The 23,148-nt window shown below is 41.6% G+C and overlaps 3 protein-coding genes across 18 annotated transcripts in view; 1 reads left to right on the forward strand and 2 right to left on the reverse strand.

Annotated features, from left to right (window-relative positions):
- Window positions 1–1,049: 1,049 nt before the first annotated feature.
- adpgk (ADP-dependent glucokinase) lies at window positions 1,050–9,086 on the reverse strand. Of its 6 annotated transcripts, none has more exons than XM_053885451.1 (9): window positions 6,583–8,849; window positions 6,021–6,110; window positions 5,435–5,666; window positions 5,012–5,237; window positions 4,869–4,931; window positions 4,549–4,669; window positions 4,280–4,476; window positions 4,003–4,101; window positions 1,050–2,996 (listed from the first exon to the last, which is right to left on the reverse strand). In XM_053885451.1, the coding sequence occupies exons 3-9, from the start codon at window positions 5,647–5,649 to the stop codon at window positions 2,433–2,435; spliced, it is 1,485 nt and encodes a 494-aa protein (XP_053741426.1). In that variant the 5' UTR covers window positions 5,650–5,666; window positions 6,021–6,110; window positions 6,583–8,849; the 3' UTR covers window positions 1,050–2,432. The 6 variants fall into 6 exon arrangements, with proteins under 6 accessions (XP_053741426.1, XP_053741424.1, XP_053741422.1 ...); XM_053885449.1 differs by having other exon boundaries at window positions 6,021–6,121; XM_053885447.1 differs by lacking the exons at window positions 6,021–6,110; window positions 6,583–8,849 and adding an exon at window positions 8,891–9,086.
- A 1,165-nt stretch (window positions 9,087–10,251) lies between these two features.
- Window positions 10,252–14,106, reverse strand: snx22 (sorting nexin 22). The gene is made up of 7 exons (XM_053885902.1): window positions 13,912–14,106; window positions 13,084–13,167; window positions 12,438–12,542; window positions 12,030–12,124; window positions 11,887–11,919; window positions 11,723–11,790; window positions 10,252–11,625 (listed from the first exon to the last, which is right to left on the reverse strand). The coding sequence occupies exons 1-7, from the start codon at window positions 13,972–13,974 to the stop codon at window positions 11,525–11,527; spliced, it is 549 nt and encodes a 182-aa protein (XP_053741877.1). The 5' UTR covers window positions 13,975–14,106; the 3' UTR covers window positions 10,252–11,524.
- A 4,432-nt stretch (window positions 14,107–18,538) lies between these two features.
- The window catches only part of LOC128770331 (AP-3 complex subunit beta-2), a 28,307-nt gene continuing 23,697 nt past the window's right edge, over window positions 18,539–23,148 (forward strand). For 6 of the 11 annotated variants that reach the window (XM_053884627.1, XM_053884628.1, XM_053884629.1 and 3 more), the window contains exon 1: window positions 18,539–18,782. In XM_053884627.1, coding sequence (XP_053740602.1) covers window positions 18,670–18,782 — 113 coding nt within the window. In that variant the 5' untranslated portion in view covers window positions 18,539–18,669. Of the gene's footprint in view, window positions 18,783–22,232; window positions 22,835–23,148 lie in introns of those variants that run through there. The other 5 variants (XM_053884622.1, XM_053884625.1, XM_053884623.1 and 2 more) reach the window with 3 other exon arrangements.

The raw sequence follows: 23,148 nt of genomic DNA on the forward strand, positions 1-23,148 counted from the left end.
CTAGGATCAGCTTTTTCTCCTTAGGACTGTGAACCCAAAGACCAACAACATGCTGGCCTGCACAGACCGGTCTCCTGAAGACATGGTCTGACTCCTCCAGTCGAGGTATGCCACTCGAGGCCAGGTCGCGCTGCTGAACTGGGTACTGTACCCGCAGAGTCTGTCAGCCTAGATTGCCTTGGTCAACACCTGAGGTCAAATCCCAAAATCCCAAATGGCATGTTGCCGCTGATTTGAAACAAAGGGCCCCGATACGGAGTTACCAATAGCAAATCCAGAGGGTTTGCTTGCTTAACATAAGCATGGTTACATTACATGCTCATGTAATGTAACATGGTAACGCTGCCTATCACGCTCTCTGATTGGTTTGCCAGTTTCTTGCTCCACTACATGTGTCATAGGAACCAAAAATGTCATTCTGGAAATCAACATGAATATAATGATTCCAGTCAGCCATTTTTGTTTCTATGTCTGTTTGTGTGCGTGTGGGTGTTTCATAATGAGGATTTGAAGGAAGTCAAAAACAGGCCACTTCTTTCTGTGTGCAAGTACATGTTATTATATACAATTATAAAACTGTACAGGCTTAACTATGCAGATCCTGAAGACAAGAAAATACTGTTTCAGAGATATATTTTCAAAAAGTTTTTACTGATGTTTATTATTATTTTTTTTTAACATTATCAAATATCTGATTCTAGATGGTCAAATGTTTTTGTACACCCATATATTGAGGGAATGAATGCCATAATTAATAGTAAAAGCCCTTTTAGCTCAGGTAATAAGTGTACCATCAAATTGTAAGATAAGTGAGTCCCTGATATGTTCATACGTCACCCATCAACATATTTATGTCAGCTGAAAGACAAAGCAGTGTCCCCATCAATGTCAAAATCAAACATGCCCTGTAGGGGGAAGTTACGGTTGTCGGTGTGCCTCCCACATGGGTCTTTTAAATGTTGTGCATTTTACCGTGAACCATTTTTAAACATATTTGGTCGTCTGTATGTATAATTCACACCACAGCGTACAATAAAATGAAGCAGGTACATGTGGAGACATTAATTTATTACCCTGCATTTCTTAGCTGAATAGGGCAGTGGCGGGGGAGGAGGGCTAAGTCCAAAGAGTGATACATTTGTCATTCCAACCAAATGAAATAAGAGGGGTGTTGTTATTACATTCCACTGAGGTTGTCCAGCCGTTTTTACAAACACAATAAAGACAAAATCCTGTCTCTCTAAGTGTTTGCATTCACACAATTATTGCATGCCGTTACAGGCACTGATGAGGTAAACAAACTATTTTACATGTTTGCAACCTGAATGTTTGAGCAGGATGAGGAAAATGACAGGACACTATTAATGTTTATAAATAAACATGAATGCCACGAAACAGATGCAAAAAAAAAAAAAAAATCACGGAAAACCCACAAATACAGTACCCAAGAAAATGTTGAGCATCAATTTACACACTATATTCATCAATATTGTTCTTCAAGAAGGTGTGCACAAGGAATGGGATGTAAACTTGTCGGGTCATAAGCTGTCCATCTATACTACATCTATAACCCTGTATGTTGGAGTGAATCAAGGATTTATGTCATCAACATTGTAGTTTGACGGCTCAACACTTGAGAATGTGACAAATTGACCTATCATTTTTCACGTTCCATTCTGATTTTAACTTGGCTATGTTGCATAAAGGACTTTTAAAACTTAAACCATATCCAAGTATTCATCAATCTCTCTGCTTCACAAAGAATAACAGGGCCATAACTAAGAACTAACAACAATTAAAAGAAGCTACATTTATTGTGAGCATCTTTCTTTAGACAGTATTTTAATGATGACGATCCATTACTAGAGTGAAGTTGAGTTGCATAAGGAAAACTCAATTCAAGTTTGCATGCCCCCATGTATGCCGGGAAATTATCTTTGCAATGAATGGGCTTGTATGTTTGTACCACAATTACTAGGAAGACAATTAAGACTTACTTTCCAAGAAAAGAATATTGTTGATTGTTTTCCCCCACTTATTCTTTTTAGTGAGAACAAAACAGAACAAACGAGTGTAACATGTGGGCAGTGTGCGTTGCTCAAGAGAGGGCACTCATGATAAGAAGTAGTTTGTCTCACATGGGAATAAAATACAAATTCTTTAAAGGCACAGTAGGCTGGACATAAACAAGTCAGACAAACTCTTTGGAACAATGGCTTAGAGCTCTGCCCAATGCATAGGTGAGTCTCAGGTGAGTCCCCAGGCCATACTGGTCCTGTTGTTGCTTCCTTATACCAAGAGGTGGGGGGGCTTTAAGTGTCAGGCAGGATTCAGGACACTGCGGTATTTCTTTGATATCAGTGGAGTGAAACTAACGGAGGACGATGCATACACACATCCTGGTTCAGAAACGTACAAGCACAGTTCAGATGTCAGAATGGCTGATGACTCAGTAAATGGGAGTAAACCAGTCCCTCTGCTGAAATGGCATCTCCGAGACCAACTGTCCGCAGAGGTTGTTTGCAGACGAGCACAGGAGTCAGATGGAAGGTGACATTTCTGCGTTGCCACACTGTCACTGGCTCTTTCGGGTTGATTGACAGCTTCTGGTGCGGTTCTGTGTATGAGCTCTGAAACTGGAGTGGGGCTTTCAGCTCCACTTTGCTAACATCGACATCCTTCAGGCCACACGCTTGACTGCTGGCCACTCGAGCTCCAGCCATCACAGCCGCTGCTTGGTTCTCCCAGTAGTTGTCCACCGTGGCAAGGACATGGTACGCCAGGGTGTGGAAGTGGATGCGAGTGAGGTCAGCCTCAGAGGATGGGTCACTGCGGCCATACGTTTCCAAAATCCAGAGAAGGATGTCACTGACCTGGCCCACATCTGGGATACCTCTCCACGAAGTAAGGTCACTATGTGGCCCGTTGCTTGCCTGAGAGAGGAAGAGAAGCTCCTGCTCGTTCAGACCGACGGATCTGACTCTAGGCATGACCTGCTAACAAGAAACGCAAGGCCTCAGACACAACAAAGCACAGGGGTCAGTAAAGTCACTGTGGCACAGAACTACGATAATGATAAGACAAGATTAAGCGTCACAAGGAAAACACAACAGGAATCATAGAAATGAACACAATTGAGGTTTTTGGTGTCTTTAAATAGGTGAAAAAAATCCCCAGAGAGAAAAAGTATCAGAGCTCGGGGAAGTTCACATTTACAGCCCCGAAACCTTGTTTCTTAGTCAGGTCACTTCATTGCTGCCAAGTCACGTCAGGAGCGATGAATGGTACATGCATCAAACAATGGATTTTGTTTGGGTTTTATTTATTGATTTAAATCAATCAATACATTATCCTCCGACTTATACACTGGAGCGACCAGATATATCTGACCGAATAATGCAGAAAAAGAAACATTCAGCTTTAGTGACTTGGCGATCACTGTATGAAACAACATGCAGAGCCTAACGATAATTTTCGCTTCAAATCAACAACACGATGTTATAGAAATATAAAAATGTGCCGCAGAGGTGAAATGAGCCGTGCAATTTACCGGTGACAGCGCTCACTCTGAGAATGGTAGCAGTTCAACACTAGTTTGACTTTCCGACCCATGTCTCAGAGGTTTCCTCTTTATTTGATCACCATCAAGTGCAGCCGGCTCAGAGTGCGATTTGAATGTCGCTTTTGCACAATGCTGCCCCTCACAGTCAGCGAACTTATCTACATTTCATTGGTGTCCCATTTGTAAATCACACATTGTCCTTAACACTTGGTTTTGAGAGTTGACCTCGGCTACAACAACAGGCTAGGTACTCCTTCAGAGCGTAGTTTCAGAATGGGGGACAAAAAAAGTTATTCTTACAATAAAATGACTCCAACACAGATGATGTTCTTTTGTATTCCAATCTACCGGACATCAAAGTGATGTTTCAACTCACTAACACATTAGATGAATTTTAAAACATGCAAAAGCAAAATGGGACGTCTTAGACAAACACGTACCTCTTGCATGATGCTGTTCATGAAGTCCTTGTCCGTCATGCTGGCCAACTCCAGGTGGATTGGAACATCTTTACGGATATCTGATATCGAGGCAACAGCCTGTGTTGATGAAACAATCAGTGTTCAGATGTACTTGAATTCACCAACATTAATTTTATTATATACACCAACAAGTATATTCAAATAACCTGAAGAACTTACTAACATGCACATACAAGCAGGGATTCTGAACGGACACGCAGAGCACTAGTGTGGAATCAGAATAGAGCTAGGTCACCTCCTTTAGTCGCGCCTCCCACAGCTCTCGACCTTGTCCCTCCATCATGTGCAGTCCAGAAAGGACGACCAGATCTGGTTGGAAGTCATCCAAACTGGCCACGAAGGTCTCAAGCAAGCTCATCTTGGCGTTAGACACATCGTGAGAGAATATGAAGCGGTTGGCTTGAGGCGCCAGAGTTGAACCCCATTCTTCACCTGAGATAGAAGCAGCAATATGAGTGATGCTGCAACTGTCACCACACTGAGACACAACCACATACTGATGACCTGCTTTGTATTCCAGGATCAGATGGTACTGATCAATCTCATTCAGGGAATGAGGAGGGACAACGATTTGTTCATCCAGCAACTCATGAAGTTTAGGGCCCACAGGACCACACAGGAGGACCTGAAGAACAGAACCAGATTATAACTTTCTCTAGCATACTGGAGCTGTGGGCTCATTACTACACATTGTTTTAGTTTGTTTCAATGTGAACCCGGAATCCACTTTCATATAATTACAAAAAAAAAAATCACCGACAACCGTGAAGGACTTCATTTGTGAACTATGCTGAACTGCGGAGTTGAAGAAAAATGTTTTGTACCACAAGATCGGGGTAAGTGGCAAGCTTCTGGCCAATAAGGGCGGCATTTCCTCCCACATAGAGCTGCAGGAAGAACACAGGACAGTCATGCTGATGATGGGACTTCACACTCAGTGTGTCAGAGGATCGAAGGGAAATCCTGCCTTGGCCCCGGGGTACTCAATTGCAGCCCGTGCAATCTTCTGAAAGACCTCGCTGTCACTGAAGAAACGCTCAGCTGCTGCTCCACGTTGCATGTAGTGGATGAAGGCTTCCTTCAAATCCTGTTTTGTGTGCAACACTGCATGGTCCAGTCCATTACCGGGGTCCATGGCCAGAGCTTGTAAGAGTCCCACTCCAGAGACAACCACGTCCAAACAGGCATTTACACTTCAAGAGAAACAGTAGGTTGAGTTGCACCCCAAATAACAAATCTGCACATGTAGCCACTCAATATGGCAGCTACAACATCATGACAATCAAGACTCTGAATATACTCCTCCAGTGGAATAATTTTTCAGCCTCCTAGAACTTAGGCTTGAAAAACGTTTCAGCAAGACATTTTATATGAGAATTCACACACTCACCCGACTGCCACTCGGCTCCACTGTTGCGTCGGTAGGGTGATAAGCGTCCCCCAGGCAGCTGAGATGACCTGTTCTAGGCTTTCTGCGCTCTGAGATTGTGAAGGAAAATGTGGCAATGGTACATACTGAATGATCTGCACCTGCAGCTGGGGACTGTTGTACAAGTATCCCAGAGCTAATGCCAAGAGGGCCGCCACAGATGCTTTGGTCCACATGACAGGCCGACACACTCCTGCAGAAAGACACGTCAATTAACACTTGTAAATACAGTATGTCTCATATATGAGTTAAGTTGTAGTTTTGACTAGCTTGATTATTTTGATTATTAAAAAAACACTGCTAAAATCAAATGACTTCCAAGTAAACCTCTTTCCAAGCAAACCTGAAAGATTGATTGATATACGTTTAGGATTGTCATTATACAAATGAACAAACAACAACCAACAGTGATTACACAATAAAGTCTAATAACAGAGTGCAAGGTAAAATAATGTACACTAAAATCGATATGTGAGTTGAACACAATGTAGTGGCACTGTAACACTCTTGCAAGCAACAAAAAAGGCACACTGACTATTACGCTTACACTCTTCAGACATGGCATTTGTGTCCTGCGTTTATGCTTCTGTCCAGCTGCTCGGCTAAACTGGTAACACCAGTGGCTTTAATCCAGCATCTAGACACAGCCTCGGAGGAGAGGAAGTGCAAAACAGCATCAGCTTTGACATAATTATCACTAAGTGCTAACAGTGTTAGCAGCTGCTAGTACCACTACCAGTAAGAAATACAAGCTGGTGTGAGTTCCTGTTTTAGTCCGGTTGAAAAATGCAAGTTTGTGGCAAGTACTGAAGATGTAGTGTTTAACAGACAAACAAGTCCAGCTTATTTGATTTTCAGAGTGGTATAGTCAAGGTGGCCGCAGGATTGCAGGAAACTGAGATGCTACTGCAATAATTTTTATTCTTTGGTTCGTACTTTTTTCAGAACAAAATCAGCAGCATAATATCCTGATTGTAATTGTGTTTTATATCTAGAACATGTCCTAATTCTAGTTACAATTCTTATTCCTTATACTGTGGGGTAACTGTACAGATTAGCAAAGCAGTCAGAAATACTATTTTACAACTGTTTTGAAAATATTTCATTACCTACTCTTTAAACTGTGTTGTTTGTCCTGGATTGAAGAATAAACATAAACTTTGCAGGCATTGCTAATAATAGTTTGGATACAAAAGCACTGCTGTGTCTTTGAAATACAATTTAGCACCTTTGGATCATAAAAAAACAAAGACCCTGATATTAGTCACAGTGATTCAGTGGATTAGCACTAAAGGAAGACAACATCAATGATGCATTAAAGTCGTGACGGGATTCAGACTCCATGTAAGCTTTCAAAATAATACAGTACAATTACCTAAGTCGACCAGTCAAACAGGCATGTTTTCATGCAGATAGCTCACACTGAAAAGAACACTGGACCAAGTGGGTCAGCTGCTTGGCCACATTGTGACATCAGTGGCAAATTGGTCCAGAGAATGCAATTATTTGCTCATGAATGTATGTATTTTATTTAAACCTAACTTTAATAAAACCATATCTGTTTTGTCCTCACTGTTCCAGAAAGGATCACGGGTGGTGCAGGGTTTAGTTTCAAGCCAAGCACACACAGTTAAGCCAATCAGGCATCAGCGGAAACAAGGAGCACCACAATGATAATCAACTGACTGCCGTCTTCAGATACCTGATTAGTGAAGATTTGTGGGGCCCTATGAGGACTGCTTTGGACGCACCTGCTGTAACCCAAACCACTGTCATGCTTCCTGGGGAACACAGCAGGTACAGCTATAGAAGATATGAGGTTACCTAGATAGATAGATAGAAATAGATAGAAATCTATCATTTAAATTAAGAGTATATGGTCTGACTCAGCGTGAGGGGCTGCAGAATCAAAAGTGCGGTCGTGGAATCTTCAAATGTCTGATCCATCCAGTTTTGAAGTTAGACGGTTTTTGGACAAGCATTCAATGATCCAGCTCTCGCTCATCACAGCCAGACGGTCTCATCAGAAGAGCCACTGTGTAGTCAATTAGGATCATCAACAAAGATTTTTTTTTCTTCATTGGCGTCCAGAATATGTTGATGGTGATTGCAAATCATATTATATTTTGTAAACTGGATCAGCAGGAAACTTTAAGAATACACTGTCTTTAAAACACACAGTCCAATTCACTGTTGCAGCAACTATGAAGTGCTACATTCTTCATAAACTCTAGGGGAGAGGGGCTGTTGCACTAATGTGGTCTCCAACACTCACACAACCAGCGGAGAAACTCAAGCCCTGGTGATGCCATACCCCAATTGCTTAAGCATGTCTATTCTTTTCAGCCCAGCCATTGCATCAGGCTAACCGTGGGTTCAGCTAATCGCAGCTGGACCCACACAAATCAGAGACCTGGTAATTGCAGAAAAAATGTCCTTTTATTCACTTATTTATTTTATTACTGACTGCAATGACAAGTCGACATTAGTCAGCTAGCAGTGACGTCATCATTCTCTGAGCACAAGCTGCTTTAAAATGAGAACTGGCTGAGGCTGTGTGACCTTTGCAACTCACTGGGGACACATAACTTTCACACCGAATTATGAGCCATTAAAATTCAATTAAAAATTCAAGTTTCAAAACACCATTTATGTTCACAACAATTCACTTTCATTGTTATTTGTACACATTCATGTTCTATTCCCAACATGATAATCGCAATGGCATGACTAGCCGACTCAAATCTCAAAATGATCTTTAGCTTTATTTTAGATGAAGGGCTCCAAATTATCAGACACATTTGCTGATGCATGATAAAGTCAATATACACGCATCAAAGCCATTGAAACATGACATTGATTCGTGATCAAATGTTTTCTATTTAGAAAAAAAACCCACAGACTTTACACCTAGAGTGGACTACCTTGGCCTCTGGTGATCTCTGCTCTGGACAATAAACAAATACCTCAAACCTTTGATATGCACTGGTCAAAAAGTTCTGAGCATTTTTCAGAGATGTAAATGACGAGTAGATGACACAAACATAAGAGAATATTCCGTGTTTTACTATTTGCCACATGTATTTTATTTTTTACGAGCTATTAATTAGTTTCAATACACCATCATTGAATGAGAAATACAGACACTTGATTGTTTTCTCGAACGTTGGCGGATATGTCACTGGCAAAGTCGAAAATAGTATGTGCTTTCAAAGTAATGTATCACAAAGCTCAGTTACTCTTTTCAGTTCTTGCTAGCTTGCTGCTAGCTCACTAGCGCAGGTATATTTAGCTGCTCTTTTCTGCAGTTAATCTGACCAGCACTCGCTTTAGCTGCAGCGATTATCCTGTGATCTCAAGTCAGAGCTTTAGAATCGCATGTTGTCATCACATTGATACGAAAAAAAGAACCCTAACCTTTACAGCGAGCCTCAGAGGGAACCGCTCAAGTGCCAGTTTCAGGTCCGTTGCAGCAGGAGACGCGTTATGAAGTAATACGCGAGTCTGGGGTCATTGAGTAGTTTTGGACCGGTGCTCGTGGTGAGTATAGTTCTGTGCAGAGGAAGACAGACAGTTCAACACCACCAGCACAGCACTACTTCCGCCTACCGTCTTGCGCACGCGCACTGAACTCCACCGACGACCAGGGCCGCGTTGATGCCCAGCAGGGCCCTGGTGCACTGTTTTTTTCACCATCCGAGCCTGAATTTCATTTTTAATGTATTTTCCCAAAATATATTATATGTAGTATATATTGTAATCATATTCATAGTATATCCCTGTGTTGTTTTTCTAGGTTAGAGTTTTTATCCAATCAGAATTCAGCTAGCTCGTGTTGGATGAAATCGGTCCAACGCCACAGTCAAGAGTGCAGGTGCAGGTACCCTCAGACTGAGCGGACACATACAGTTGATGGACAGTTGCGATAGCCAATCAAGTCACGAGTTGGGGACAGGGAGGCCATCTAGCTGGCCTCACGCTGAACGTGACTCGTACGCTTCCTGTGACTGGATACTCATACCGCCATTTCCGGACAAACAGCTACTCTTTTCTCGCACTCGGAACCCTGTGGCTTATGGGCAAACTAGCTTTAGAGCAATGAAACGACAGATGTTTGGTGACATTCCAGCACGTATCACACTGTTCTCCGCACCTGCATTTCCCCGGCATCCACAGCCACACCAGCGAGATAACCAGGCGGAGAAAGTTCACCACTCAGGTACTGGTGGACCAATTATTCTTGTTCCAGAAGCTCTGCCTCATTTGGAAATTCTCCCCATCTTGGATGTGTCTGGTCAGTCCAAGGTCCACAGAGCTTCATCTTTGGTTACACCCTTGCTCACAGGACCTTCACCCGGGGAGTGGATCTTCACTTGCCTTGACGACTGGCTGATCATCGCCTGTGTTGGAGTCCATTGCTGTGTCTGGTTAATAAGCTTTACAGCAGGAGTATCCAAAACCAGAAAGAGCCATAGTCAGTGCTGGGATCTGTTACAACCGATCAAATTGAAACAGTTGAAACAAGCAGCATCAGACTGATAATCAACTGATTTGTCTTCAGACACCTAATTGGTGAACCTGTTTCTGTGCTTGTTGGATTGGAACAAAAACCAGCACCCACTGCCGCTCAGCATGTATCTTGAGTGCTTCACTGACTTACGACAAGTCACACAAGGATCCCGGAGCCACTGGGACGTTACCTATTGCTAGTACAGTGAACCCTCATTTATCACAGAGGTTACGTTCCAAAAAGAACCTCTGATAGGCGAAATCCGTGAAGTAGTCAGCTTTATTTTTTACATTTATTATACAATACTGAACTAGGTATACAATGAAACTAAACACCAAAACCTGTTTTCAGGCCCAAGCATTTAAAAAAAATAAAAACATAAACATTTTCAACAAATAACTATGACAGTTTTTGGAAAAACTGTAAAACAATATTTTTAATAGTCAATACGAGGTTTGGACACCTTGTGACTTGCACGTATTTCACCGTTCCTCTAACTTTGCCTCTTCGTCACTCCGCCCCGCTACTTCTTTTCCTTCCAGCTTCTCCCTTCAGGGTCGCCACAAAGCAACACAGCAAAGGTTTCATAAAGATTTTTAGCTTTTGTGCGGATAACGTCGGTATCCAGCGGAATGATCTTTTTCCTGCAGTCACTAATCCACAAAGCTAAAGCAGACTCCATCCTTACAATGGTCTTGTTGCGGACAGTTACAACCCTTTCTGCATTCTTGTTAAAACGTATTGCTGCCGTCCTCCTTATGTTATTTCCTCATTCTTTATGGAACGAATGAAAGATTCATTTATTCCGTAATGGCGCCCGACAGCTGCATAGCTTCTACCTTCCTTCAGCATGTCCAGAAGTAACTTTTTCTGCGATATTTAGCATCTTTCTCTTCCTTTTGGGCGCACCCTCAGAACGTTTTGTTGACATTGTGGGTTTTATCATGGACTACCTTTGCAAACATAAATTTGGCAAGCTGTACAGAGATGAGGCGCGGAGACTGTTCACGTTGTTTAGTCCCTTAGCCAACCAGGATGCAGAACACAATGCACTGTTTAAAAAAAAAAAAAAAACTGCACTAAAAAAATCTGTGAAACAGCAAAGTCGCAAAAGGTGAACCGTGTTATAGCGAGGGTTCACTCTACATCCTTAGTGGTGAGCAAACAAGACCCCCGTCTTGTGAGGACATTTTGCCCAGCCCTCATCAGGTTTTGATGGTTATAACATCGAATAACTACCGAGGTCATTGTAATTGGGTTTAGGTTTGGTTACATGTCATTGGCTAAGGTTAGCCATTTGTTTTGGATAGTTTAGGGTGAGATGCGGGGGAAGCATTATGTCCTAACAAAGATAGAGAGAGACAAACGTTTATTCATTCTGCCATATCTATATCTTGCCATGTGAAAATGTGTTTATCTGTACTGTAAAAAGAATTGTACTTTTCTGAGCATGGTTATCAAAGGAAGAAGTTTTGGCTCAATTTCAGACCACCTGTGATTCCAACAAGCAGAAACGATCATATATCACCATATATCAGCTTTCAACATGTGGCGGTGTTCAAAGGCAGGGTGGTGAAGCTGACTCGGACATCCCGTGGATAAAAACCCTGAAGGACACCGTCCACAACAACATCAGGCACACCTAAAAAGATTGGCAGTTCAAATGAAAACTGAATGGGAACATTGGAAACAATGGAACTTGCTGAAAACTATTACCATACACGTAGCAGATACCTCACCTGATATGCATCGAGAGATATAAGGATCTCGCATGTATCCCAGGACTGGCTGCACTGGTAACTGATAGCTGAACAAAGTAAAAGACAGTGATGGAAATGATGATGAAAATAAATGGAAGCTTAAAAAAAGTTTGAAGCTTGAAATTAACAAAACAGGCCTCTACCTGTCATCCTGACTGTCCAGCTCATCCAGAGATCTGACAAACAGGGAATGTGAGTTTACAATTTACACACATCTTTGTGGAACAGGGATATCTCATGTTAGTAGAACCCGCTGTGACTATGCTTGTTGTTCAAGGACACCTACTCCATGCTGCTCATCCTGTTCCCCGTGTGAAAATGTTTGAGGTGCAGGAAGTCCAGCAGGACCTGTGGTGCATCCTCATTCTGGTAGATGATCTCCTGGGCCACCAGAGAAAACATATCTTCAAAGGTTTTTCCATTTGAAAAACAAGACACAATTGGTTCCTTACTAGCAAATTGCACTTAAAACATACTTCTATGGGCGAGCATTTTATTTGGGCTTTTGACTTTAGCATGCTATTACTGTCTTTTGTTTGAATAAAACCCATTTTATGTTGTTGTTTTTTTATTTATCTATGTAAATTTCTATGTAAATTAAACTAATTATCATGATTATGTTTTTATCACAGATATAATGAAACAAGAGGATTAATATAATCAGTCAGCGATACTGCATGCCCAATGAAGTTACCTGAATGTAATCCTCCAGCTCCTGCAGCCTCTGCTCCACAGGTTTTGTCCTCAAGTGGGGGTTCCTCTTACTAGGGAAGTCAGGGGTGTGAATGATCTTCCTGAGCTGAAAGCCATACATATGTGTGGGACAAAGAACAATATTGAATGAAATTATAAACACAACATGAGAAATGAGAAAGGGTTTCATAAAGTCTTCATCTGGCATAGATATCAACACTTAGAGCAACAAAAAAATGATCCAACTGTGACTCACAACAAAGACAAAATGCAAACAATTCACATGTAACATGTAAAATGGGTGTCATTGCACCCGGTGTCAAACCCATTTTCCATACAAACCAGTATTTGGTCAGTTTCTGAAAATTGGCCTGCTGGACAAACCAACAGAAATGTCACTCTGTAGGAATGCCTGCTCACAGGAGAGAACAAGTCTCCCCTGAAATGCAGAGGTTTTGGAATGTAATGCTCCCAGCACCTCTCCCCATGAGACAATAGAACAGAGTCTGGATTGTGACAAACCATCGCACTGTTGCTACTGGCTGAAGGATCCACATATCAGGCAGTGTTTGTCATACTCCGCAACATAATATTCAACTGATGATGAATGATGGTTGCAGTGAAAAACATTAAAATATTTTCCCTACCTTCCTATGAAGAGCCTGGAACTCGCTGCTTTTGCGTAGAACAAAGTGTTTCCTCTCGTTGAACAAAACTTCCACCCGGAAAAGCTGCAAATAGAAGACATAAAGAATTACAAAGCACAACAACAATCACCTGTACATGGAGGAAACTAGTTCACCTCAAGAGCAGCTGACATTCATTTATTCCAACTAAACCACTAACATGTTAATCAAACATACTTGACTGGGAAAACAAGTTAGGGTCATTAGCTTCCCATGGTGATGCAGTACAATCAAATAAAGAGACAGCATTACTGAATTCTTCATCATCGACCTCAAATTGTTTTTCCAACGTCTGTCAGTCTCTACTGTAGGTGAGAAGGGGAACTCCATGGACATGTCGCTTGTTTATTCATTGGCACATTTAGAACGACCATAAACAATTAACTTAGTAACAGTAACATAACAATTAACAAGTAACTGTCGCACACAATAAAATTAAACAGTTTCTGGTCACACGCAAGCATTGAAAAAGCGACACACTGAGGGATCATAAGAAAGGAATTTGCCTTTAGACAGACCCATCCACCAAAGGTGCGTGCGTTGCTTATTATAACTGGTGGTTTTCTCCGCGTACTTTACATAACATGACAGATATGTCTGAGATTTACGGTGAAAACTTGGCTGCTTGCGACTTGGTTCCGCAGCTGCGCCCACACTTCTTCCGGCATGTAAATTCACCTGGAGAGACGCTCACCTGACAATCCTCAACCAAACAAAACTAAAACTTCCAACGCTAGATTCAGGTCAGTCAACAGGCGTGGAATAAAGTCAAAGATGATTAGCTCTCACCTTCTTCGACTTTCCCGACTCATCCACCTTTTTTTCCAGCGACGGGATCTGAACTTTGATCATTGGGAAAATATTTCCAAAAAGCTTTTTGCAGGAATGTTTCGCTTAGTTGGACTTTCGGCAGCTAATATGAAGCAGGTTTTGTCGCTGGAAATGGGAACCGAGAAAGTGTGAATGTTGAAGAGGAGCACTCCAGCCGACAAAGCGCGCCCCTTTCGCGTGCGCGCGCACCACAACCTCAACAGGAAATACGTCGCGGCTCAACCAAATAATATCTAAAACTCTTAAAATAATAAAGAAGGTTATTTTGAAACAAACGCTATCAATGTCGTATTTTCATTCTGTAACTATAGAAATGTTTAAAAAATGGCCCAATTTCAGGTGTTATCTCATGTTATCTTATCATGTGTTTTGCCTGCCGGTATTGCAGAAATTCAGCGAAGTTTCAACGTAAGCGCCATATTTCCATGCAGTTTCCATGTTTCACCCCAGTCCATGATCGACTGTCCACCGGTAAGACAACCAGACAGACTGACTTTTCTGTCCGTGGTGCGTGCTATCACGCAGAACAACAAAATCTTTTGGAAGCAAGACAGAATATATTTTTTTGCATATTGATTTGTCCTTCAATCATTTGAGTGCCCACTTAAACTCAGACTCACTCTTCAGATGAGTGAGTTTAAGATGTCATCAGACACAGACATGTCTTGAGGCAGACAAGTGACTTTCAATTCCATTTTCACTTCCTTGTGTATGTGATTGGCCCAAAAGTTCTGGCTCAGAAAAAGGATGTGACCTAAAGAAAAAACATAAGCTCACATCCTTTTAGAACCTAAACCTTAATAGGAAAGTATACAAATAAATAAACCAAAGTTATCTTATTTTTAAAGGACAGAAGTCATTTTTTGTGGGTTGGACAGTTGACAATCACAAGGTCTTCCCATGACCTGCTGCCATGATTTCAGTCGTACAGCTTAAGTCTATTTTTTCCACACAGGAACTTGCAGTCTCAGAATTAACTTGAGCTGCATCAGCCAAGCCAATGATGGACTGCTGTCACATTAACATATACTTGGTTCTATTATTAACGTGTTAACTGTTTCAAAGAAACTTACCATCTGCAGTGAAACAATGTGAGCAAGTGCCTTTACCATGTGGCTCGCAGGAAGCAAAATGACATTTCTTTGGATTGTGACGAAGCCCCGCCTCCTGTATTCGGGACAAAACCTCTTTCAAATGAGCAAGCTGGTCATCATACATGCGACTGTAAATGAATATGTCATCCATGTAGACCATGCACATATGCCAAGGCAGGCCTCGCAGTATGAGCTCCATCATGCGCTGAAGGAGAATTGGAGAGACCCATGGCCATGACTCTCCATTGATATATTCCTTGACCTGTAGTATAAGCAGTCTTTTCCCTGTCGTCCTCAGCCACTTCTACCTGCCAATAACTGTCCAAGAAATCAAGAGTGACCCCGCAAGAGCACACAAAGTGTCGTCCACCCGTGAGAAGTAAATGTGAATCTTTCACAATCACTGAGTTGAGTCGTCGATAATCCACACAAAATTTCCATTTCCCTCTTTTCTTTTTAACTAAGACCACTGGAGAGGCTCCACTAAGCCATCTGCCAATAGCTGAGTAACCTGGCACTCAATCTCAATTTTTCTGGGGTTCTGTGTGCTCGCTGCTTTACTGGTGGGTGAGAATCAGTCCTAATGTGATGCTTTAAAGGAACATTTACCTTTCATCCCTAATGTCCCTCCAAAGATGTTGGGAAAATTGCACAGAAGGCTCAAAGTTGATCTTTCTGTTCTTGTGTCACAGGTGAGTAATTCAAATTAATTCTACATTAAATAATTAAATGTGTAACGTCTCTATCCTATGGTTAAAAAATGTCAAAGTTACTAGACATAATTGGGAGACATCTGAGTAATGTTAAAAACATTTTTTTTTTCTGACTACCGCTGAAAACATCAAGCAGAGGAAATAATTACTTTTAGTTTTCAGTAATAGTTCGAAAGGCCATCCACTCTAATGGGTGACACAACTATTCCTGCTCATATGAGTTGTGTGAGTTTTTTCAATTTAAAACAGATCATTTTTACTTACTCGTGAATTGCTCAACAAACTTGTTTTCATTCATTCAGCCATTTCTCAAATTTAATAAAAAAGAAAAACTTAACTCAAGAACTTTTTCATTTTCCCCACCAGTCACAAATGTAATTCTAAATTCTGAAAAATCCTGTTAAGTTTTCACTTGAATTGAATTTTCATTGTTTGAATGTCTGTAATCACATCAAAGCATGTTTGTGAACACATGATGATCCAATCTTCAATCCTATGACAAGATGTCCCAGATCATACTCAGGTCACATTCGTTCAAGGCATGAACTCGTTGCTTATTGCTTAGAATCAGCCTCGATGCACTTTTTACAAACGGCGGCAAAATTTCCTATAGGTCGAGACATCCCTCATTTGTTCCACAGTGGGGAAATTCCTCTCCGATCTTTGCATCGGCAGGTAAATGTGAAATTGTTGAACATATCACTTTTACAACTCCTAAACAATGCTCGTTATTAGTTTGGGTTTGTTCATCTTGGTAGAATTTGTATTAACAATCTCATATGTGGACTTTAAAATGGAGAAGGAATTGGAATAAGACGCTTTTCCAATGGAGCATTGGGGTCACAACTGGAGATTGATATTCATGTTTGTATGCTGTAACAGTACTTTTTTTTGTTTTTGTAACTACATAGAGTTTCTGTTAGTTCTGTTGGCTTGTGACACTTGAAAGTACAGCAATTAAAGATATTCACGTTGGGGATCATCACTCAGTTTTCAGAGACATTGTTGCAATTTTCAAGCATTAAGATAGTAAATTTGCATCAAAAGGATTCTTCTGCAGGGAATCTTAATTAATTCCAAAAACAGACATACATCAACAGTTGTTGATATCCTTGAACAAAAGCTGAAATTTTGGAAGAGCTAAATCTAATGGTGGCCAATGTACAATGGCAGCCAATGTGTATATTCTCTCTATGGTAAGGTCTAAACATAAATGATACAAAAGTTATCACATGCAAAAGATAATGAAGTGCTCATGCCGTTAAATATTTATGTTGAATGTTTGTGAGTAGCTACAATCTTCAATGTCTTACAGGATTTTCCTTTTCCTCACTAGTTGCGCCACAAATTGTCCACATTCACCTGACCATCAATTCTGACACTTGTGACTCTGCTTGTCTGTCTGTGTAGCAGTCTCTAAACCATACATCATGATAGGTGTATTGTATTGTACTGTTGAAAAGAACAACTAGAGTGGCACATGGAATCCTCATCTTAGGCTGAAACTGGGTGATTAAACAAGTTGCACATGAATACATGTGTTCAAAGGTGCTAATTCAGAGAAACAATATTGATGTTTGAATTCTGAACCAGCAGGGTACAACACAGTATTTCAGAGAATTTTATTCTTGTATTAATTTTTTTTCTTGATGATGGATTCTCGACTGATGGATAGGTAGGTGGAGGCAAGCTCAAAATAGCTAACCTGTTGAAAATTCTACACGATTCATACACCTTCATTTGTGAATGTAAATAAAAAGATGATAAAATACTCTGCAGCTTGAAGATATGTATAGAATAGAATATGTATAGATAGAAAAGGACAAGGTCTGGAACAATTGAAAATTAAAAAACTGGATATATATCAGACACTGTCATGTCACGTTTTTCTTGTTTGTCAATGAGAATTGACAGTGAGTAGAAAAAAAGCTTTACTTGTAAAAAAAAAAAAAGATGGCTGAATGGAAATGCTTGTTACCATTTCATGGGTTTGCAGGCTTTAGTTGAGAATTTAGAATTGAAATGAATGACAGCTGGGATAAGCTCCAGCACTCCCCGCAACCCTGAACAGGACTAAGCGGTTGTGAATTGACGATGAATGACTTCAATGTATAGCAATCGCGGCCCGACCTGATCCATGATGGCCATCAGGTAGACACATCATCCCAAAGGCGTCTATGTACAGTATACAGGTAGATCTATGCTCGCCACTGAATGATAATGTGCTCGCCACCCAGCGGGGGGCAGTGTAACCCCTCCTCTACAAGAGGGATAAGGCAGGTCCGATTGAAGTGATTTCTTGACTAAGAACAGGTACAGTTCTCAAGCCTGTGTGTGGTAAACCATAGTAAAGTTATGTCTTATCTTGGGGCACCGGACACAAGACCATGCAGGTTTCCGTTTTAATTAAAACCTACATTTTGATTCTGTATTTTTAAAAACGTGTGCTTTATTTTGTATTTGTCTTATATGGAAATCTGTATGGTGACGTGAAACATTTGAGTAGGTGTCACACGCAAAAAAGTCAGGAAGGGGCGAACACTTTCTCATCTCTGCGTATTAAGAATGCATGCGAGCGCACATAGTATTTACTATTATAGCATACAGTTTGCTATGCTATTGAACCTGTATCGATTTTGCTTTTTATTAGATATTACACCCAGAATTTATTATTCGCCTATGACGCTTCTTCAGTGACAAAAATGCCACTTCCGGGATTAACCCATACAATCTCGGGGAGTCACGTGACCAAAGCGTTATTAAGCCCCCCCCTTTTTTTCCTCTCTGCTGAGCATCTCAGCAGGATAACGCTGTCCGTTCGCCTTTTAGACCCCGAGTTTGCGTCGCTTTCTACACTAAACCTCCATTATTGGTCCGTGACGGTGTGGTAATCACCGAAAATCTTGGCCATGTCAGCCAGCTCCGCTTTTAACGACGAGAAAGGAGGCTCCTCCAGCGTCGGGGAGCCTGAATATGGCCACGACCCGGCGAGCGGAGGGATATTCTCCTCCGACTACAAACGGTAGGTCGGATTCTTCTGTCAGTTTTTTTGTAAAGATGGGCATTCTCTATGCACAAGACATTTGCTACTTGATCACATGTGGTTCACAGTAAGGCTATAAACACCCTAGGTATCTTAAAAGATGCATGTCACGCTTTAAATGTCCGTGCTTTTTCGGCCTATGATGGCGCTAGGTATGATGGCGACAAACTGCTTTGAAGAAGCACCAATGTTTACGTTTTGCTACTGGTGTTTTGCTGACGGGAGATGTGAACGGTTGTGTAAGAATCAAGGCGGCAGATGCTTTCAGCACCACCCTGTCGGACAGCGACACACTAGTTCAAACTCTACTTAGTTGAAATCTCGAACTAAATGTTTTACTTTCAAATGTGAGAACACATTACGAATTAGTGCAGTGTTCTGCATTAAGATAGTGATGTCGCTGTCAAAACATGGCCATATTGGATTACCCCAAGGAAGGCTTGCAAAGCAAACAAATCGTGAGATCATCTGCTTCCATGTTCAATGGGGCAGATGATAGTGCTTCCTTAAAGATTACTCTTTTTAAAAGCTCTTCATGAGGAACAGCGCTTCAAGAGTCAGAGCTCCTCAATGGGTCACAATGATGTGAGTTTGCCCTGTATCCTGTCTTGAGATTTTTGGAATACTTTATCAGAGAAATGTCCTTTAGTATCCCAGTGAAGAATTTTAAAGCCTCTGAAAGGAGCTGGATTGGCCCATTTTAGCCAAACTGGCTATTACTTGCTATTACTTGTATTCGGGCCACACAAAGAAAAAATGTAACATTATGTGATTAATGTCATGGTATTTACTAGTGGTAGCAGTAGATACTTGACAGCGTACTGCTCCTTGATGTCTGAGGTGAAAACACAAATCTGATATCAACTGTCCACCTTTGATCATTAGTTTTCACAAGATTGCTAATCTTGTTTTATGCTAACGTTACGGAACTAATATAGGTTCATCAATTTGGGCTGCTCACAAACTCCAATTCAAAGCACGGCTCAGTAATGTCAATGTTTCACAATGCTATAAGTCATCAACTGTTCTGAACTCTAAACAATAGTCAGGATAGTTGGACATGCAACGGACACTGGCTTTGTCGATCTCAGCGATACAAAGAAAACAGAAAAGAGCAAAGTGACAACCACTTCTCGAAATATTTTACCGGTATTCCAAAATGTAAGAGTTTACTTCAGTTCAGAAACCTCCCACTGCTGCTGCTGCAGGATGTGACCTCATTGAACCTGAATACCGGCAAACATTGTTGATAGTTTACAATTATTCTGTAGTGTTTTGTTTTTACTTTTTTTTTTCAACAGTTTGGAATAAAAATGGTTGTACAGATAGAAGCAATAAATAAGAAAATACATGCTGACTAGGTTAACTGAACAAAATTGCCCCCAGGTCTGTGTGTGTGTGAATGATGTGTGTGCCCTGCGATGAACTGGCAATTTGTCCAGGGTCTATTCCTGTCTCACGCCCTATTACTGTTAAGATAGGCTCCAGCACTCCCCTCCACCCTGAACAGGACTAAGCGATGGTTAACTGACGATGTATCTATGTATGTATGTAAGATTGAAATGTGTGACAAAGCATGTCAGGGCGGACAACTTTATTGTACAACTCTAGTATTCATTTTGATGAGTCAAACTAGTGGTCTTTGTAGCAGCTATTCATTCTTTAATGACCTGATTCATTCTGTATACGTGTCCATGACCTGGAATCAATTTTCTTACTTGCTTCCTTCTGCTGTGACAATGTTTCCAAACTGCAAACAGCAGGACAGTTCTCCATGCCACATAGCTCGGTCAGTCAAGGTGTGGACAGAGGATCACCAGGTCTAGACTCTATCATGGTTAGCCCAATCTCCAGATTTGAACCCCATTAAATTTCATCCATTCCTCATCCGCTTATGCCGGGTTGGTGGCATCCACCAGCTCCAACTGGGGGATCCCGAGACGCTCCCAGGCCAGTGTAGAGACATAATCCTTCCACCTGGCCCTGGGTCGATTCCGCGGTCTCCCCATACCTGGCCACACCTGATACACCTCTAAAGGAAGATGTCCAGGGGGCATCCTCATGACTTGCCCGAACCACCTCAACTGATTCCTCTCAACGCAGAGAAGCAGCGGCTCGACTCCAAGTCTCTCCCGAATTACAAAACTCCTCACCCTGTTTCTAAGGCACAGAGACTTCAGGCCGAGAAGACGAAGACTGCTCATCATCCTCCAGCTCTGTCTCCCTTACAGAGGATGGAATGTGTGTGTTAAGGACTGCGAATTACATCATCAGTTGAAGTCAACAGCGTTGCATCCTTACTGTACACAGCTTGGATATTCTGCTGACCATTTTCCAGAAGTGCCTTGGTGCCCCCCACTTAATTCCCAGGAATGTAACTGATAGTCACAGACCTTCAAACGATGTTGGATTGCTTGAATTTTAGCCTTGGGAGTGGAATCAAGTACCCAACAGCAATGTGATCGATGGGTGGAGCGCATACCAGGGCAGATGAGAGGTGTCATTTTTAACATCAGTGTTTTTTTTATCAAATATTGGTGTGTGAACTTCCATATTTGCTAATGTAAAACCATAATACTTTGATATTGTTGTTCGGGGTCTGAAAATTCAGTTTCTTTCTTTTTTTGTTCATGTGTCCAGTTGGATCATGTCGGTGGTTCAAAAACACAAAAACTGTCTATTAACACATGCCTTTCAATAGTAAAATCAGATTTCCCCTGAATGATTGAATCTGTGGGCCAAAACTTAACAAAGTTGTGTGCATGCATGGTATACATATTTTTGCGTCTTGGCAGTAGTCATTTTCATTCTGACAAGCAGTATGGCTTTACTTTAGATCATGGAACACCGAGACACCAAGCTGTCTACATTGAAATACTTTATGCATGCAGAAAAGGTTCAAATCTTATTTGCCTTTAGCGGTTGTCATCAGATCCTGCAGGGCTGTTACAGAATACAGGAGTGAGTGTTAAGCGTGCTTTGTGGAACTTATTTTTGTCAGAGCTAAAAAAAAAGTAACAGTGAGACAGAGAATGTCCTCGTCTCAGCCCTGCTAAAAACGTAGAGTCATGCAAGCTAAAAATATGGAAGATTCAAATTATAATTTATCATTAACTATTCGATCGCATGAGAATATTAAAAGTAGTCGATTGTGAGTCAGCAAAATCAGTCCACTTGAGAGAGGCAGGCACACAGGGCTGGATAATCAGGGAAGCTGTGGGCGAGGCTGTGTCATTGTTGAAGAGCAGCTGGATGCAGTGACAGAGAGGCTGGTGCAGCGGCAGCCTCATGAGCAGAGGGAGGAGTCACTGGGGGAGAGAATTCGTGGCACATACCAGTCCACGCCCTCCCTGCTCAGTATCATTTTAGAGAGTGCTCCTGTCTCCTTTCCGAGCTGTGTATGGTGTCAGCAGAAGAGACCAAAACTAACCAGCGTCTTTGGATGTGGCGCACATCACCATCACCAACATCGTCATTCCGTCGTTATCATCTCTGCCTCTCTGGACGTTTTTTTCATTTCTGAATTCTGAAGAGACTTTTTTGTGGTGTTCATGCAAGAAGTGTTCTTAATGGAAATAGTTCCAGCTTTAGACATTGAATGGGCTGCTGTTGTGTTTGAAGACTGAAGACTGAATAGACAGACTGAGTGACTAAGGATCTGCATAATTCAATTCAGCAAAGAGGACTTCGACAGACACTACATTTTGCTGCTTTCCTCTGGATTCTTATTTTTTGCCTGACGGAAAGTTTTCAACAATGACGGCCATGCAGAAGCTGTTGCAACTGCCTGTGAATGCAGTGAACATAGTAAAGACGGTGCAGATTCAAGTGCAGGGCCAGGAGGAGGCCAAGAGTCCAGTTCTGTCCCCGGACAAAAGTCAGCAGGCCTGGTACAGTGCTTTGCAGCCTGATGAACTTCGCCACCTTCGTGCCAGTGACGGAGGTGGAAATCAGGAGGAACAAGCGCCACAAGATGAAAGTGCTTCTGCCTCAGTATCTAGCGCTGGAACTTTTCAAACTCAACCATTGCGGTAGGAAATCACAGACACTAGAGCTGAAATCTGCAGACTTCTGCATTTTGACTTAGGGTCACTGAATGTCTAGAGAGGAGTCAATGCTAACATGCACCTGTCTGAATAGTCTATATGGGAAGCTACTCAATGTACAGACTCTGATCTGGTCAGGGATGTGGTCCCCCTGCATTTAGGAGCAAACAAAAACAGTCCATTAACCATATTCTTATGTTTTGCTGTGAAAGTTCAATGCTTGACAGAGAGCAGCAGCACTCGAGGAAAATGTTATCAACAGTGCTAGGTGCAATATGAACTCAATTAAGTTTAATATC

This window comes from Synchiropus splendidus, chromosome 14 (assembly GCF_027744825.2).
Source record: "Synchiropus splendidus isolate RoL2022-P1 chromosome 14, RoL_Sspl_1.0, whole genome shotgun sequence".
NCBI classification, from domain to species: Eukaryota; Metazoa; Chordata; class Actinopteri; order Syngnathiformes; family Callionymidae; genus Synchiropus; species Synchiropus splendidus.

Excerpts from the sequence above, each read along its gene's own strand:
- adpgk (XM_053885447.1), bottom strand. The coding sequence starts at position 5,649 with ATGTGGACCAAAGCATCTGTGGCGGCCCTCTTGGCATTAGCTCTGGGA. Across the intron at positions 4,932-5,011 it reads TTGAGTACCCCGGGGCCAAG|CTCTATGTGGGAGGAAATGC; the intron begins GCAGGATTTCCC and ends TTCTTCCTGCAG. Across the intron at positions 4,477-4,548 it reads GATCCTGGAATACAAAGCAG|GTGAAGAATGGGGTTCAACT; the intron begins GTCATCAGTATG and ends CTTCTATCTCAG.
- snx22 (XM_053885902.1), bottom strand. The coding sequence starts at position 13,974 with ATGATCAAAGTTCAGATCCCGTCGCTGGAAAAAAAGGTGGATGAGTCG. Across the intron at positions 12,125-12,437 it reads AGCTGGAGGATTACATTCAG|GAGATCATCTACCAGAATGA; the intron begins GTAACTTCATTG and ends CTGGTGGCCCAG. Across the intron at positions 11,626-11,722 it reads TATCTCTCGATGCATATCAG|GTGTGCCTGATGTTGTTGTG; the intron begins GTGAGGTATCTG and ends CAATCTTTTTAG.